This window comes from Neomonachus schauinslandi, chromosome 3 (assembly GCF_002201575.2).
Source record: "Neomonachus schauinslandi chromosome 3, ASM220157v2, whole genome shotgun sequence".
NCBI classification, from domain to species: Eukaryota; Metazoa; Chordata; class Mammalia; order Carnivora; family Phocidae; genus Neomonachus; species Neomonachus schauinslandi.
In genome coordinates, this window is record NC_058405.1 from 139,079,063 (window position 1) to 139,097,625 (window position 18,563).

Below are 18,563 nucleotides of genomic sequence, written 5' to 3' on the forward strand. Positions count from 1 at the left end.
TGAAGACAGACATGGGCTGAGCCATTGGGCAGGGAATTTAACTTCCAGGGGAGAAAACTGATGTACTTTGACATGATGACCCTCTGACATGAGGGTCCAGAACATAACATTGTAATCTGCTTTAAAACAAGAGAATGTGAGGGAAGAATTTGACTTAGCATATGGTTTCTTTCCATTTTCCTTCTTGACATTTATTTCATATTAACACTTTTAGCCTCCACCTTAAAATCTAGAAGAAGAAATAATACTTCCTAATATGTCAAAGTTCTTCCTTTCACTTACATTTTGGTATTTTTTTCCTAAATATACTGATTTTTTTAATTTGTATTTTAATTACATGAGGTTTTGTTTGTTTGTTTTGCTTTTAGGTATTTTGGACACCTTCAATATTTACCTTCACTTTTCTGCTCAAGCGTGATTCATGAAATGGAACTAAAGCTGAAAAATCATCTACTTCTTTGCGAATTTGAGACACTATTGGGATGGTCTTAAGCGCATACAACTAGACTCTAACTGCAGCTATGAGTTCAGACGAGAAGGGCATATCCCCTGCTCATAAAACCTCCACTCCAACCCATAGAAGTGCCTCCTCTTCAACATCCTCCCATAGGGACAGTCGGCAGGTAAGAGAATAGTACCAAGTGCATTTTGTTGTTTTCTGTAAATACAGTACCATTAGGATATGATGGGCTTGCTAATTAATTCTAAAATCTTGTTGTGAAGATTTTTATTCCACAGGAAAACTCACTGTTTTCTGTAGATCTACCTGATGATGCCATGAAGACTCTGCTCTTGTTTTTCTGTTATTTAGGATCCTTTTTTAGAGTGTAGATGACCAGGAGGGCTGGCTAGGGGAAGCCCTGCTTTCCTCCTCACTGTGTACCCAAAGAGGGGCAGCAATTTCAGGAACTTGAACTCTCTGCTCTCTCTCTTTATTCATAGAGAGGGAAAGGGTTGTGAGCCTGCAGAAGGTCTTCTTCCTACAAGTCTCTCCCTGGCCTGCCCAGCACTAACTTCTGTTGAGTGTTTCATGGAATGTGGTGACAGTCAGATTCGGGAATTAGGATACAAATAAAGTCATAGTATCAGAGAATTAAGGGCAGTTTAAGAGCTCTGCTAATGCTTAGAGTCAGTAGAGAAAATGAATTATTTTTTCATTATCCCATGGAGCCAATTCTGTCCATTATTTTTGTTTACAGAGTTACTTCATTACTACCTCAGTGGCTGTTCTAGCTGCCAAGGCTGTGGGGGGAAGTTAGTCCTATGAATTTTCTTCACCGTCAAAACAGATTGTTGTTTTGCTCAGCACATGTCTGAGTATTGCTGTTGGCCATTATGACGTTATCTCGTGATAGGATTTTTTGTTGTGTAACTGGAAATTCACAATAAGCAGGTCTACTTAACTATTTATAAAAATGTTCCTGTTGAGGGACATTTGCTTAGTAAATTATTCTTGCAGTGATTTTCCTCCCTATTTTATGTGTTCAAGATATATTGCCTAGTTTCCAGAAGTACGAACATCAGTTATTTTTCATAGTCCATAGTGTAGTCTTGGGTCTTGAGACAGCCAATCCAGATGTGAATTCATTCTTCTAGATGGTGGGAATGCACTGCTGGGGGTGTTCCCTTAGGGAGGCCTCAGTCTGCAGACCCTCCCAGCACTCCCTCTCCCATTTCTAGCAGGAGATTCCAGGGTTATCTGTAAGAATCAGAGAATCCTTACATGTATCTCTTTCCTACGTTCTAAGGCAGATATTTCTGCTACCGGTACTTTGGACATTGGTGTCCTTTGTTCTAGAGTTCAAGCAGGACGTCTTCTGTTCATTAGAAGCAGTTATACCATTAACTCAATCTATGATTACACACAGTTATAATGTTTATTGCATTGCATTCATATAGTAAAAGAAAGTGAAAGTACCGTGAATGAAAACACATTTATATTAAGTAACAACTATATGCTGAGATGCTTTCTAAGTTTGCATTTCAGTTTATCCTTCACCTGCTTCTCTGTCCTTTCTGGTTATGGCTTCTTCCTTTTTCCTTTGCCCTGGGCATTTCAACTGAAAGATATTTTAAGCAGCCTGGCCTTCCTGGCTGCTGAGGGAAGAATAGGATTGACCCGGGTCACCCTGGAGAATTGTGGCAAATGGAAAAGACAGATGATGGCTGTGGAATCATCTGTCATGCACTCTGGGGCTACCGTGCAGAACAACGGGGAGAAACCGAGACCCCGGTCCACGGAGGGAGTCTGAAGGTAGACTAGGTGACTCCTGACTAGCTGGTGAATGAAAAGTCTTGTGATGAGAATGAAGTAACGTGTCTGTAAATTGAGACAATGTTCAAATGGTCATTATTCTTTGAGGGTTTACTTTAGTTTCTCTTTATCTCAGTGGGTTCAAACTCTCCCAAATACTGTCTCCTCTGGTTCCTTCCTGCCTCCTATTTGGTTCCTTCCTGACTCCTGTCTGTTCATCTCCCTCAGGGGAGAGAATAAAGAACAATTAGAGTTCTGTTTTTCCCTCCCGATCTCCATCACTTCCTCACATCCAGTATTAACTTGTGGAAATCAGAAATTTTGAGTGATCCTGGGATCTCCTATAATGCGGTGGTTTTTATATGCACCTATTTTTGTGTGTGACTGTTTTCCTAGTGAAGGGATGTGGAGAAGGTGTGGTAAATTAGTCTGCCTTGAATGTTACCGTTCTCCTGATTTGATGGGCATCGACGCAAATGGAGTCCATGCTATTTCTCATATATGGATCATACAAGTAAATGATCTGCACATAGCCGAGAATACATTGATACCTTAATGCACATTGTTTGCCTGTCCTTCCCAAGTTCTCGTTCCAGATCACTAACTAATTGATTGGGAATTTCTACTTAGATGTATCACTACATCTTAAATTTATACATATAAGCTCGTTTGCTCTCAGGATAATCATTCTCTCATGGACCCGGGGTCAAAGCCATTCCTTTCTCCTTTGCCTCTCCCACATTAAGTAGGTTGACAAATTTTGTTGATTATTTCCTCTTCATAATGTGACCACTTCTTTCTATTTCCACTGTCTGCTCGCTAGCCCAGACTCTCATCACCCCAGCATCCTCCACGGTACTCTGGCCTCACTGTCTCCCTTATGGCCTTGTGCGATTGAATTTCCTTAACAGGGCAGATTCATTCTCACAACCCTTCCAAGACTTTTGCTTGCTAACACAATGAAGGCCGGATTTCCTTCCGCCGTCTCCCATGACCTCCGTGATCTGATCCAGCCTCAGCGTCCCATTTTCCTCCCACCCTGTACAGTCTTGTCTGTGCATCGTGCCTCCAACTGCCTTGTCCCTGTCTCGGCCCTTGTCTTTCCTCCGTGGAATTGCCACCACACTTGCTCCACCTGATCCATCCCTGGGCTTCAAGGACTGGCTCATGTGAACTTTCACTGACCACTCAACCCCATCTTGCTCTCTCCCTTCTCTGAACTTCCACAGAACTTTTTGACAACGTTTGGCATGTTTATCTTTTTTACCTTTTTTTTTTTTTTAAGATTCTATTTATTTATTTGTCAGAATGAGGGAAAGAGAGATAGTGAGCACAAGCAGGGGGAGTGGCAGGCAGAGGGAGAAGCAGGTTCCCTGCTGCTCAAGGAGCCCCATGTGAGACTCGATCCCAGGACCCCGGGGTCATGACCTGAGCCGAAGGGCAGATGCTTAACCAGCTGAGCCACCCAGACATCCCTATATTGTTTATCTTTTTATGTATTGATCTCCTCAACTGCTTTGTAAGCTCTTTTAAGCATATGACACACTCTAATTCTTCAGGGACAAGCCTTGCACCTCAAATATTTTGATACATCTTAGAGGATTTTTTTTTTTTTTTGACAGAGAGAGAGATAGCAAGAGCAGGAACACAAGCAAAGAGAGTGGGAGAGGGAGAAGCGGGCTTCCCGCGGAGCAGGGAGCCCGATGCGGGGCTCGATCCCAGCACCCTGGGATCATGACCTGAGCCGAAGGCAGACGCTTAACGACTGAGCCACCCAGGCGCCCCGAGGATATTTTTAAAGACCTGCAATGGTATTAGTCTTGTCTTCTTATCACAAACTTGCCACTCTCCTCTCTCTTCTTCCTTCTTCATAGATTAAGTAAAACAAAGAATATCTGCCAAGCGCATGGTGGTAGTAATTGGCCGTCCTTCGTGTAGCCAAATTCTATAGCACAACAGGTGAAGGAGGGAGAGGAGCTAGGAAGTGAAGTGATTCAGTGCCCCCGTGATTTCACTAAGTGTTTCTTCATCAGCACAAGAGGGTCAAGACTCCACTTAGTATTTAACAAGTTAGAAGGCTTCAGTAATTGCTCCATTAAGTTTCATTCCAGACTGATATTCAATGTCAGAACATCTAACAAAATTAGCTCTGTGTGTGTATGTTTGTGAGAAAGAGAGAGAGACAGACACAGAAACAGAGAGTTCAACTATGATTCATAAGCTGCAAGAAATATATGCCCTAAATTTTTCAAAAAGGAAATAAAGACGTTGATTAAGACATCTAGGACTTATACATAAATCAGCATTTCCAGATGTGTGTGCCAAAGAATGTTTTCCCCTTGAGATGTTGCATGAAAAGAGAGTTTTATTGTCAAGTAAGAGAAATGCTAAACACAATCTTTTTTTGCAATATACATTAATAAATTAAGGACACTGATAAATCCTGCAGTTAGAACTTTAACTGAGTACTTCTAGAATCTAATAGATTGTGGAACTTTTTTATTCTCCTAAGATTTGGTTGTTAAATATCCACATTCTTCTTTCTGTTAAGAAATTGAAAGATCTGGGCGTTCAGTCGGTTAAGCATCTGCCTTTGGCTCAAGTCATAATCCTTGGTCCTGGGATTGAGCCCCACATCGGGCTCCCTGCTCGGCGGGAAACCTGCTTCTCCCTCTCCCTGCCGCTCCCCCTGCTTGTGCTTTCTCTCTCTCTCTCTCTCTCTCCCTCTCTTGTTCTGTCAAATAAATAAATAAAATATTAAAAAAAAAAAAAAGAAATTGGAAGATCTAGGAACACTGGAATCCAGATTCTGAATGGGCAACACTAGACAGGGCTTAGGAGCAGCTTCCCCTTTAGATGGGGCATGTACCCTCTGATTGGCCACGGTCCCTACCTTTCCTTATTGTACTTCAACGCTTATGTTTCCTGCTTGGCCCCAGAAAACATTTGAATTGCCAGCCCTGATCCCAAATGTCAAATCAACCGCAGTAATACTGAGATTACCAAGGGTGATCTCCACTTGGACGTTAAGAAGGCATCTCAAACTTAGCATGAACTGAAACTCTTACTTTCAAAACTGAACTCTTACTTTCCCTCTCAAATCTACTCCTTCCCAGCCCTCCTTATGTCAGTAAGCAGCAAGGCTGTCATTTCTTTTGGTACAGCCAGAAACTTCACCAGGAGTCATCTTGCGACACATCTTCTTCTCACACCTGCTTCCAAACCCTCAGTGAATCCTATTGGTTCTACCTTCTGATGTCCCTGGGGTCTGAGCACTGCTTACCACCTCCTCCCCCTCCAGCCTGCTCTGAGCTACCATCACGTCTCACCCGGACGATGGCCATAGTCTTACCTGGTTTCCCTGCCTGTAAGTCCCTTGCCCGACATACAGGCCATTTTCACCGAGTTGTCAGAGTGAGCCCTTCAAAACCTACGTCAGAACAAGCCACTTCTCCGCTCCAAACCCTCTAGTGGTTCCCATCTGTCTCTAAATAATCCTGAATTGCTGACCATTGTCTACTACCTCATTCATCATCTGGTTCTGCCTGCCTCTCTGATCTCATTTCCTGCTTGGTTCTCCTTCACTTACTTCTCTCCAGCATTTTCCTCAGTTGCGCTCCCACCTCAGGGCCTTTGCATTTTGGACCCCCTTAGCCTAACTTGCTTTTCCTCCAGGCATCCCCAGGTTTGCTCGTGTACTTGATTCATTCTCCAAATGCACCCTTTTTGGATAGCCTTCTCTGTTCTGCCCTGCATACCCTCATCACGCATTGCCTACTTACCTCATCTGTCTTCAAAGCATTAACCACCACCTGATAGGTTACATATTTATGTGTTCACATCTATATCCCCTTCCCCTATTGCCTGTCACTGACCTGTAAGCTCCCTGCAAACAAGGATTTTATTTCCTTCAATAATGTATCCCTAGCACCTCACACGGTACTTCACATATGGTATGGGCCCCCCACTCTCCTCCCCTCTGGCAACCATCAGTTTGTTCTCTGTATTTGTAGGTCTGATTCTGCTTTTGTTTGTTTATTCATTTGGGGTTTGGGGTTTTGTTTTTTTTTTTAGGTTCCCACTTATGAGTGAAATCATATGGTATTTGTCTTTCTCAGTCTGATTTGTTTCACTTAGCAGAATAACCTCTAAGTTCATCCATGTTGTCTCAAATGGCGCAATCTCATCCCCTTTTTTGGTTGAGTAATATTCCATTGTGTGCATTATGTATGTGTCTATAGGTATATACATACATACATACCACATCTTCCTTATCTGTTGTTCTATTGATAGACACTTGGGTTGCTTCCGTATCTTGGCTATTGTAAATAATGTTACAGGAAACATAGAGGTGCATGTATCTTTTCAAATTAGTGTTTTCAATAACTTTATTTTAAAATAAGAGTTACTGGGCGCCTGGGTGGCTCAGTTGGTTAAGCGACTGCCTTCAGCTCAGGTCATGATCCCAGGGTCCTGGGATCGAGTCCCGCATCGGGCTCCCTGCTCTGTGGGGAGCCTGCTTCTCCCTCTCCCACTCCCCCTGCTTGTGTTCCCTCTCTTGCTGTGTCTCTCTCTGTCGAATAAATAAATAAAATCTTTAAAAAAAAAAAAAATAAAATAAAATAAAATAAAATAAGAGTTACTATTTCCCAGTCATAGTACTGATTTTATGGTAACATTATATGATAGGCTAAGTTTATGACCAGCTGACTGGATTTTGTTTGTTTGTCTTGATAATTACTCTTACATTTACATATTTTAGAGAACTTTTTACAATATACAAGACTGAGACCACCTGTAAAGACAGTTTCAATAGTTCTGGGATTAAGGCCAAGGATCTGCATTTTAAAAAGTGAAGCACTGTTTGGAGCCATTGTTTATTTTTATTTGTATCATTATCAGGTCACTTCAGAAAATCAGACACTATTGGTCTAAGAATTTAGGATTTGCAGTGCATAATTACCAGATGATAGGGTCTATTATTAGTATGAGACACAATTAGAGTTGTTATAGCTCTACCAGGTTAGACATTGCCAGTGCTTTAAGTCAGTCTTTTTAGTTTAATGAAAAATCAAAGAAAAAAGTATTAGCCATTCCTTATAATGATTTAAAGTTCACTGAAGCTCAAAGATCGTAAAATAAATAATTTTTAAGGAAAAAATTATGAGTAAGTCATAAGAGGCTTGTAGTTAATCTTGCCAGTTTTTTTTTTTTTTTTAAGATTTTATTTATTTTTTTGAGAGAGAGAGACAGAGACAGAGAGAGTGAGCAGGAGCCGGTGAGAGGGGCAGAGAGGGAGGGAGAAGCAGACTCCCCGCCAAGCAGGGAGCCGGACGCCAGACCCAATCTCAGGACTCTGAGATCATGACCCGAGCCAAAGGCAGACGCTTAACCGACTGAGCCACCCAGGTGTCCCTTGCCAGTTTTTAGAAAATATTCATTTAGTATCGTAGTCAATCTTCAACAACAAATAGAAGATTTCAATTACATGGGTATCTAAAAACGTTTCCTGTACGTTATCAACAGCAGTACATTCCAAAACCAACCATGGTCCATTCAGGTAATGTTCACAGATGACAAGTGAAAGCTGTCCCCAGCAGTGATTGTGTGGGACTCCTGGAACCATGGTCTGGCAACATAACCTCCCAGTTCTGGTGTCAGCAGCATCTGCTACATACGCAGCTTTCATTAGAAGTGAAGAAGGTGCCTAGAAAACTAGAAAGTAAAAGTGCTCCTCATCATTACCTATAATTCATGTATGGGGTTTTCATACAACATTTCTTCTTGGACAGACAGGCTGATAAAAATATCCCCTGAATTGGATATGTCTCTTCCAACTGAACCTCTGAAGCATCTTCTTCAAATTGCTTTGTTAAATGAAATACCAAATCACTGCTTTGAAATATAGTGTCTATCTTCTGAATAGGAAACCTATTTCCATCTTTGAGTTGAGAAAAATAAAATGTTACCACAAACAAAAACATTCTAGTTTTTAGAGAAAAAAAAATGCAAGCATTCCTGATTTAATACCAAACCTCCAATTTAAACTCGAGCTGCTTCCAGTTTAGCCTTTTTGAGATTCCACTCATCCCGTGGAACCTCACTTTTAGGACTTAGGACCAATGTCAATGGGGAAGAAAAAAAAGAACTGCTTGCAAAAACACACTATGACCAACTTCTGTGGTTCAGATGCATTGTATAAATTGGGTGTTCTGAAAAATCTAAATATTAGGCAAAGTTCATGAATAAACAAAACAATACCAGCACCAGCTAATATTTCATGAGTTCTCACTGTGGAAGGTTGGAACAATTTTCACCTTTTTTCAGAGACCCAAACTATGACATAAAGTGGTGGAATGTCTTCCCCACAGCTAATGAGCCACTAAGACAGGATTTGCTCCATGGAAGCCTGATTCTAGAGCCCCTGTTCTTGGCCGCACACCTATTTGCTTCACTGTGAGGCTTGACAAGCTGAATGTCCAGGAAAAAGGCCTTCTAAGGCACTTCTAAGCAAGCTTTGTAAGGCAGCATTTGTCAGTTATTTCTGAGTTACGTTTTGCTACCTCATTTTTTTCCCTCAGCGATAACAGTGATTTATTTACATCCTCATTGGCCAGGGAAACAATAGACCCAATGGTACATAGACCAATATGTTAATAGTTTTTATCACGAAATACTGTTATCAAAGGCGAATCATGTGCTTTGTGCTTTCCTAAATTTTCTGTGATTGCACTTAGACCTATTGCCTTGGAATGATAAGTTTTGACCATTTGTTTATTCATTGAAAACTGTGATCAGCCTTTTCCGTGAAATGAAGTGAGCAGCCCCGTAGTTGTCCTGCTGTCCCCACTATTTGGAGGTCACTGTCACTGCTGCTTGGTGTTTACAGTGTGTATTCAGTCCATGTCAAATGTGCTGAAATCGAGACCACTGGAAAGAAATTTGCCACCTGGCACTCAGATGCTCATTATCCACGAGTAATTCAGAACTCGATATTATTGGAGAAAGAATCTGGCTGCTGCTTTCCCTGGTACATTTGCAGAATCCTCTGGTTCTCTATGCCTGCTTTATCAGTTTCTCACTGAAGAAGTTATCTCTTATTACTTGAGCTGGCTGGTTTAGGATAGCATTTTTATAGCAGCAAATTTGTCTGTCAGACCCAAGATTAACACTGCCTGCTCAGTTCTTCGACATAACACCAAATGGAAAGAGCCACAGTATAATCAGTTAGTGAACCCCAGAGGGTCTCATTCATAGGTCATTGAGGGGGCCTGGGAATCTGTCATTTACAGAAGCTTCCTTAGGAGACTGTTACTCACCCAGGTTTGGAAAGCATCGCTGTTACAGAATACATTTATAGGTGTTTCTCAAGGACTATAAAAACATCATCTCAGAGAGCCATAAATTCTATAAAACTGCTTTATTTGATTTTCCATTTTGACAGATAGAAAATGTTACCATCCCTTTGCCCAGTAGCCACTGTGGCTAGGCTGTAAGTAAAAATACTGTCACAAAGGTAAAGGAAGGCCCCATGCGTGTTGTATACTTTAAAGTACCAGACTTCTTGACCTCAAATCCTGATTAAGAGCTGATTTTGCAATAATGATAATAGCCAGTGTTCGTGAGGTTTCAGGGAAATGGACATTCTCGTGCACTACTGCTAACTAAGCATGTTAACTGATTCTGCTTTTCTGGAGGGAAATTTTGTGATACATATCTAAAGTCTTTTAAAAGTTCATCCCAGGGGCGCCTGGGTGGCTCAGTCGTTAAGCGTCTGCCTTCGGCTCAGGTCATGATCCCAGGGTCCTTGGATCAAGTCCCACATTAAGCACCCTGCTCAGCGGGGAGTCTGCTTCTCCCTCTACCCCTCGCCCCTGCTTGTGTTCCCTCTCTCGCTGTTGTCTGTCAAATAAATAAAATCTTTTAAAAATAATTCATTAATTAATTAAAGTTCATCCCATAGGACACAGTAACTCAGCTTCTAAGAAATGTATTCCAAGGAAGCACCAAAGATACATGTAAAGATTTCTGTGCAAAGATATTTATGAAAGTATTTTTAATGTTCAACAAGGGATTATTTAAATAACCTATCTTATAGTCATGCAATGCAATATTGCACTGCTGCTAAAAATGTTTTTAAAGAGTGTTTCATGCTGTGGGAAAGTTTTGCATTGTTAATTGAAGAAAACTGGTTATTAAGTTGAAAATATAGTACAATTCCAATTTTATTTTTAAGAATTAAGTATAGGGGCACCTGGGTGGCTCAGTCTGTTAAGCGTCTGCCTTGGGCTTGGGTCATGGTCTCGGGGTCCTGGGATCAAGCCCCACATCGGGCTTCCTGCTCCCTCCACCCACCTCCACCCACCTCCACCCCTGTTCATGTTCTCTCTCATTCTCTCTCTAAAAAAAAAAAAAAAGAAGTGTATATAGGGGCACCTGGGTGGCAGAGTCGGTTAGGCAGGCGTCCGACTCTTGATTTCAGCTCAGGTCATGATCTCGGGATTGTGGAATTGAGCCCTCTGTTGGGCTCAGTGCTCAGCACAGAGTCTGCTTCAGATCCTCTGTCTCCCTCTCCCTCTGCGCCTCCCCCTTGTGCTTGCTCTCAAATAAATAAATAAATTTTTTTTAAAAGATTTTATTTATTTGATAGAGAGAGACACAGCGAGAGAAGGAACACAAGCAGGGGGAGTGAGAGAGGGAGAAGCAGGCTTCCCGCCGAGCAGAGAGCTCGATGAGGGGCTCGATCCCAGGACTCCGGGACCATGACCTGAGCCGAAGGCAGACACCCAACGACTGAGCCACCCAGGCGCCCCAATAAATAAATATTTTTTTAAAAAAGAATTGAGTGGGGCGCCTGGGTGGCTCAGATGGTTAAGCGTCTGCCTTCGGCTCAGGTCATGATCCCAGGGTCCTGGGATCGAGTCCCGCATCGGGCTCCCTGCTAGGCGGGGAGCCTGCTTCTCCCTCTGCCTCTGCGTCTCTCCCTCTCTCTCTCTGACTCTCATGAATAAATAAATAAAACATTAAAAAAAAAAAAGAATTGAGTGTATATGTGTATTGAAAAAAGGCTGAAAGCAAATATAGCAAGATATTAAAAAGAGTTTGTTGCTGGTGTGGTAGTTTTAATTTCTTTTTTCTTTTCTGATCCATCCCCCCCATTTCTGCAATGAATGTTTATTGCTTCTATAGCAAAAAAAAAATTATGTCATATTTTTTGAGTTATATTTTGTGAGTTAATGTGTATACATATGTAGCTTTAAAATAGTATTTTGAATATAGTAAATATAAATGTCAGCCATTTTAATAACGAAATTGTAAACCCTAACTCCGTAAGTCAAAAATTTAAAATTAAATGAGTATGTAGGATATGCCATGTGGGAAACTTGGAGCAAGGTTTTAAAACCAGAGGTGCTAAGGCAGGAGCTGGGCCACCATTTCTCCTCTTAACTACCTGTATTTATCTCATGGCAATTTAATTTGTTTGTTCTTTCATTCAGCAAATATTTATGGGTACATAAAGGCAAATCATAGATATATCTGCTCTGAGTTCACACAGGTGATCAAAACAAATTAACTGTGCCGTAAATACACATACATAAATGTTAAATAGATACATACAGGATTTTTTTTTTTTTTTTGCTTTTATTGTTAGTAAGATCATGTGAGTGATTGTCATACTGAAAACGTTTGTTCTGGATCATTTGAAAAGCCTTGTAGAAAATTATAAATAATCTTGACTTTAGTGTTCTGTTCGAGTCACACATAAGTGCTATCTTGCCTTTTAAATTAACTCTGCATGTTTCAGAGCCTTTGCTCTTGAGGTGACCTAGTATTTGTCCCTGTTATTTGCCATTTGTTTATAATTGCTGCAGTGAAGTATGATGCAAGTTCCTGGGGTTTTCAGTGATTTTGTTAGCGTGTTTGTGTGTTTTGAGAGTACAGGTAAGAAGCAAACCCACCAGTAAGTTCTGGTTCTAGTGCTCTTTGTAAGCAACCATGGGAATTAAAAAGCTGCTTATTCACATGCTTTTTACCACTTCATAGTCAGGATTGCTGAACTGCTCTTGGCTGTCAATGGACCACTTGATGAAAAAAAAAGTCCTGATGCTATTTCTTGTGATGCAGAATTTCCAAACGTCGGCCAGTTCCATGTGGGACCATGGCTGTTGGTTCTTAATAAGTTTCCTCTTTCTACACAAAAGGAGTCAAGACTGTGAGGACTGCCACGTCTCCCTACAGAGCTTCCCAGGGATGCCGTGTGGAATTTTCCCAGCCACTATTTCTAACCTTTTCTCCTTTCATTCATTTCCATGGCACTTATATGGAGATTTATGATTAATGCAATTCTGCCATCTTTCAGTGAAAGTAAGACAATTATTACTATAAAGAAAGTAGTAGAATTACTGTTTATTCAGGCGTGGCCTTCTGGCTTTGGTGATTTTAATATTTTATGCTATTCCAATAATAATAATAATAATATTTCCTTGCGGGAGTTATTAAGAAGCCAGCGGCATGTCCACGTGCCTCTGCCACTGCTGTTCAGAAGGGTGCAGGATCTCTCGCTCTCTTCGGCTGGCATGCATCTCGGGCATCTGTCTGCGCTCACGTGGTCAGCTTCCTCAGTGAGTTCTGATGCTCTGGTCAGGAGGTGCTGCTGCCTGCCATTACTAGGCTGACCAGCTAACATGATGGTCATGTCGGGTATGGATTCTTCACTCGCAGATGTCCTACCCCGCCAGGGTGTTTGGATACCTCTTTCTGTGGCAGTAAAAATACTCAGGACTCCTAAAGATTTATTCTTAGATCACTTGCCAGAGATGTCAGCTACCATTTATTAAATGCCCATGGTATGCCAGGCTAGCACTATTGTGTACACTGGGTACCAGCTCTGTGACTTGCCATGTCTTCTAAGGTAGACATTGCCATCCCCATTTTATAGCTCAAGGACACTGAAGCTGAGAGAGGGTCCTGATTTGCCCAAGTCACATGGTAAATAGCAGCATAAGGGTTGGTATGCTCATCTGTGTGACTGCAAATTTATGTTCTTTTCTCTGCAGCCCCGAAGGAAAAGCTAGCTGGCTTGCTCATAGTTCTTGACTTGGAAATGAACCTTAAGGTTGCACCATATTTAAGAGTGCTCTAATCTTTTTTTTTTTTTAAGATTTTTTATTATTTATTCATTTGAGACACAGAGTGAGAGAGAGAGAGCATGAGCAGGGGGAGAGGCAGAGGGAGAGGGAGAAGCAGGCCTCCCACCAAGCAGGGAGCCCAATGCAGGGCTCAATCCCAGGACCCCAGATCATGACCTGAGCCGAAGGCAGATGCTTAACCATCTGAGCCACCCAGGCGCCCAAGAGTGCTCTAATCGTTTTTTGTTTTGTTTTGTTTTACTCATTTCTGCCTCTGCTTCCACGAAAGGTTGTGGTTGAGGATGGCCTTTGATGTGTTCAGTTAGTCTTGAGGGAATACACTGCTTGAAATTGCTGCCGTTTTGCCATTTAATGTTGGCTTTAATTTCAGTAGAAGGCAGTGCTTAAAAGCTTGGATGCAAAGTAAAATCCCAATTCACATTCCAAATCCAACACTTACTGACCCTGTGTCATTAATTTAACCCCTCTGTGCCTCTCTCGGTTCAATCAGCTATAAAATAAATGTCATAGTCATCACTCCAAGGCTTTTTGTGAAAATGGAATGAAATAATCCATGTAAAGCCTAGAGACAGGGATGCAGAGAACACCAAACATCACCCTCCACCACCACCGTTCTCATCAGCACTATCACATGAAGGTTATGAGCATCACTGAAATAGTGTTGCTGTGTTAAAATTAGATGTAACTAGAAGAGACACAAGCCTCACAGCCAAAAACCTGAAGAAGAAAATACTTTAGAAGTTTATAAACTATTTTAGGTATTTTTCTTTGAAAATATTTTACATAATTCACAAATATCAAAATAGGTGTGATCATCAGATGAACAATTTCAGTGGCAGTAACGTTCAGAGAGCAGTGGGCCTGTTCTCCTTATCAATGTCCTAAATTTGTATGAAAAATGAGTCTTTGCAGAAATTTGTAGCCACAGCCTCAAATAGTTACAGCAGTTCCTGTGTGTCTTTGAAATGCAATGAGAATAGAGACAGACCTCCCAAACTAGGAGACCCGTTCAGCGGATCTTGTGCGCTCGCATTTTGAGAATCACATTCCCCCTCCGTGGGAGTTGCATCAAATGAATTCTTACCAAATTAAAGAGCTGTAGTGACATGTGTGTCCTGGACTCCTGGCTTTACGCTAAATATGCATCCGTTCTCTCTGAGCAGGGGGAATAACGGGCAACTGAGTACTGTCTCTGTGTGTTCTGAGTTCCTTAAAAAACTGACCATCTAGGTTCGTCACTGTCACAAATGTACCACTCTAGTGGGGGAGACTAATAATGGGGGACACTATGCCTATGTGGGGACCAGTGGTATATGGGAAGTCTCTGAAATCTCCTCCCAATTTTGCTGTGAACGTAAAACTGCTCTAAAAAAAAGGCTTAAAGAAAAAACCAAAAAATACACTGACCTGAAAAGTTGTAATTTTAGTATTTGAAAGGAAACTTGATTTTAAAAGAATAATTTACAAGTTTATGTAATCCTTTATTTAACCTGCTTATATAATATGTAATAACACCTTGAAGATATTTGGCATGTTTCCACGTCACCGTGAAAGAATATGAAAATAGCCAGCTTGTGAAGAAAAATACACAAAAGTATAGCACTGATTATGATCGTAAAGGAAACCTTATGAAATGGATTCAGTTTTGTTACTGAAGATGTTGCCACGTTAGATTTGACCCAGCCGTTAGCTTTAAATCTACCAAACAAGAGCACTGTGGTTAATCTACTGGCTGTTTCACTTTTAAAAGTTAAGTTCTTTAAAATGTTTTCAAAAGCTCTATCCCATTGGAGCTGTGATTTTTTTTTTATAATTCCAGTATGAAGCTAGAAGGCAGTTTTATGCCTAATCGTGTCAAGGATTGCTAAGGGACCGGTCTCTACAAATTAATCAGAGCTCACCGAAAAACTCCAGAAATTTTTGGCTGGCCACAGTGTGCAGGGTCTTGTGCTAAGGGTGGGTTGACAGTAGAAGAGATGGGATAACAAGGTGAAGATGAGCTGCTCTCTACCTTCAAGGAGCACCCAATCTAACCAGAGTTCAAGACTGAGTATGGTGAGGTTTAAAAACTGTCTTCTTTTTATTTGCCAATATTGAAAATAGAACATTCAAGTATTTAGATGTTTCATTACAAATAACGAATGGGTGGCTCAGTCAGTTTAGTGTCCAACTCTTGGTTTTGGCTTAGGTCATGATCTCAGGGTTGTGAGTTCAAGCCCCGCATTGGGCTCTCAGCTGGGTGTGGAGCCTGCTTAAGATTCTCTCTCTGCCCCTGCCATGAGTGTGAAGGTAATTCTTAAGGTAGTGGGTTAATTTTTTAGGATTGGGTAATAAATAATTGGATAGACAGCGATAGGTTCTAATAATATACAAATGTAAGACTGCGCAAGTTTGCATGAGAGCTTTTGGCTTCTTCATTATCATTACAGAAGTTAAATGAAATAGCTTATTTTTTGAAGCTAGTGACAATAATAATGAGTATCACCTGGTAGTTTTATCAATTATGCTTTAATTTTTTAGTAAAATGTATACATACATTTGTGGTAAGAAAACATTTATTTACAATTTCTTAGTAAACTTTTTATAATTATCTGTGACTTGGCAAATCAGCGTTTGGAGCTTGTATTTTTCACTCAGCTTGAATGTGTGCTGTATTGTACTATGTTTGAAATAAATGAACCTCTTTTCTTCTATAATAGAAACTGTTTTGTAAAACCAGGTAGAAAAAAAACTAACATTGTGTTATTTGTCACAGATACTGCAGGAGGTATTTTGTAGATTCTTCCTGGTTTGGTCAGTAACCCTTCTGATTCACAAAATCCTAGCAACATTTTAAATATTCCCAGGTATCTATAGAGACAAAACTCATTTTTATCACACTTTAAATATCCTTAATTGCTCTTCTATGTCTGTGGCTTGGTTTGGAAATTAGAGGATTTAGTTTCCTTCCTCTGGCTAAATTCCTGGGTTAATACTTTATTTCCCGCCTTATAGTTGCTAAGGTCAAGTTTCTTTCCAAGTTTTGCTTTTCTTACCATGTGTATTTGTTGGGGGCGGGGCCAGGGAGGCAACGTGTATGTGTTTTATTGCCCAACACACCTGCAAAGATGAGGGTAGAGGAGGGTCCTTAAAGAGAGAGGCTCGAGCCAAATATATTTCACTGGACAATTTAGAGTAAGTAAAATCGGTAACCAAAGGGAACCAGGGTTAAGACGCAGGTTTACAAAAATTGGTTCAGCCATGGGGCACCTGGGTGGCTCAGTCGTTGGGTGTCGGCCTTCGGCTCAGGTCATGATCCCAGGACGCTGGGACCGAGCCCCGCGTCTGGCTCCGTGCTCCTCGGAAGGCCTGCTTCTTCCTCTCCCACTCCCCATGCTTGTGTTCCGTATCTTGCTGTGTCTCTCTCTGTCAAATAAATAATAATAAAATCTTAAAAAAAAAAAAATTGGTTCAGCCTTATTGAGGTTTTGGTTTGTGGGCTACCTTTTGAGAGTTACTGCTCCAGAAGCTAGGGGTTGGAACGATGATTGGGAAGTTTGACCTTTCCTTTTCTATTTTTCTATGTTGTATTTGAATCTTTTATAATGAGCATATATTAGTTTTGTCATTTTAAAACATAAGAAAGAAGGCGCGCCTGGGTGGCTCAGTTGGTTGAGCGACTGCCTTCGGCTCAGGTCATGATCCTGGAGTCCCGGGATCGAGTCCCGCATCGGGCTCCCTGCTCAGCAGGGGGTCTGCTTCTCCCTCTGACCCTCCTCCCTCTCATGCTCTCTGTCTCCCATTCTCTCTCAGATAAATAAAAAAATAAATAAAAAATAAAACATAAGAAAGAAAATGAAAGTTGGGAGGAGGGACGATTACCTCCCAGAAGAAGGTAATAATGTTTTCGTTTCAACAGCAATAAAATTCTCATTTTAGTTTCTAATTATATGATCTCAGAATACATCTAAATTTTAAATTTAGCTGATATGTTTCTAATAGGATCCTATCCAAAATACCAACATGAGCAAACAAATAATGCAAGTTCCCGGGCCTTTGTTCCCTTTTTGTCTGTTAAAGATCTGAGCACACACTACCAGTTTTTCCCTCCGTAAGATGCCTTTGCTTTTTTTTTTTTTTAAGGTAAAATGAAAACAGTAGATAGAGTCTGACATATTTATTCGATAAAATATCATAGATATAAATGGCACAACATAATTCAGAATCCACTAACATTTATTTAATATCATTATCATATATCTCACTTAATGTTTACATTAAACTCATAAGGTAGCTCTTACTATTCTCTCCTTTTCCAGAAGACAAGGAAATAGATGCGGAGAGAAATTAAATAATAGCCCCAAACAAGTACTTAGTATGTGTCAGAACCCAAGTTCAGTTCTCATTTCATCTGACTGTAGGCCAGTGGTTTACCTGATTTTGCTCATTTCTCATCCGTTTCTCACTCAGCAAATCTGATGATTCCTGCCCATCAATAGCAGTGTTCCTATCTGGGGTGAGAAGGTGGGAGATTTTCCCTGGGGGCCCATCAGAATCTATGTGTGGGATGATATGTGTAGTTTGGAAAAGATGCCAGAGATAATTCTACTTCCCTACCACCTGCCCCAATTGACATTTTCTGCATTACCCCACACTGTACCATGATGGTTTGATTTTAGTCAATACTGACTTTAGAATAAAACTTCTTTTGGCTTTTCTATTTAATAACTCTGTAAAAAGGGTTTTTTTTTTCCCCCAACAAATTTACCAGGCAGTTCATTTCATGGAATATTTCTGGGTTAGTGTATTTCCTTTTCCCAGAAATAAATCATGCATTATGTGGGGTAAGGAACTCTTTTTTTTTTTTTCCTTTTTTTCATTCTTTTAAATCTAAATTCAATTAATTAACATATAGTATATTATTAGTTTCAGAGGTAGAGGTCAGTGACTCATCAACCTTATATAACACCCAGGGCTCATTATATCACATGCCCTCCTTAATGTCCATCACCCAGTTACCCCATCCCTCCCACCCCTCCTCCACTCCAGCAACCCTCAGTCTGTTTCCTGAGATTGAGAGTCTCTTATGGTTTGTCTTCCTCTCTGATTTAGTCTAATATTTTTTCCTCCCTGCCCCTATGCTCCTCTCTTTTGTTCCTTAAATTCCACATAGGAGTGAG

The 18,563-nt window shown here is 40.8% G+C and overlaps 1 protein-coding gene across 5 annotated transcripts in view; it reads left to right on the forward strand.

Annotated features, from left to right (window-relative positions):
• The first annotated feature begins 370 nt into the window (after positions 1-370).
• OSBPL6 (oxysterol binding protein like 6) overlaps positions 371-18,563 on the forward strand; it is an 86,271-nt gene continuing 68,078 nt past the window's right edge. For 3 of the 5 annotated variants that reach the window (XM_021702725.2, XM_021702727.2, XM_021702726.2), the window contains exon 1: positions 522-623. In XM_021702725.2, the coding sequence (XP_021558400.1) occupies positions 522-623 (102 nt within the window). Of the gene's footprint in view, positions 624-18,563 lie in introns of all 5 variants that reach the window. The other 2 variants (XM_021702728.2, XM_021702724.2) reach the window with 2 other exon arrangements.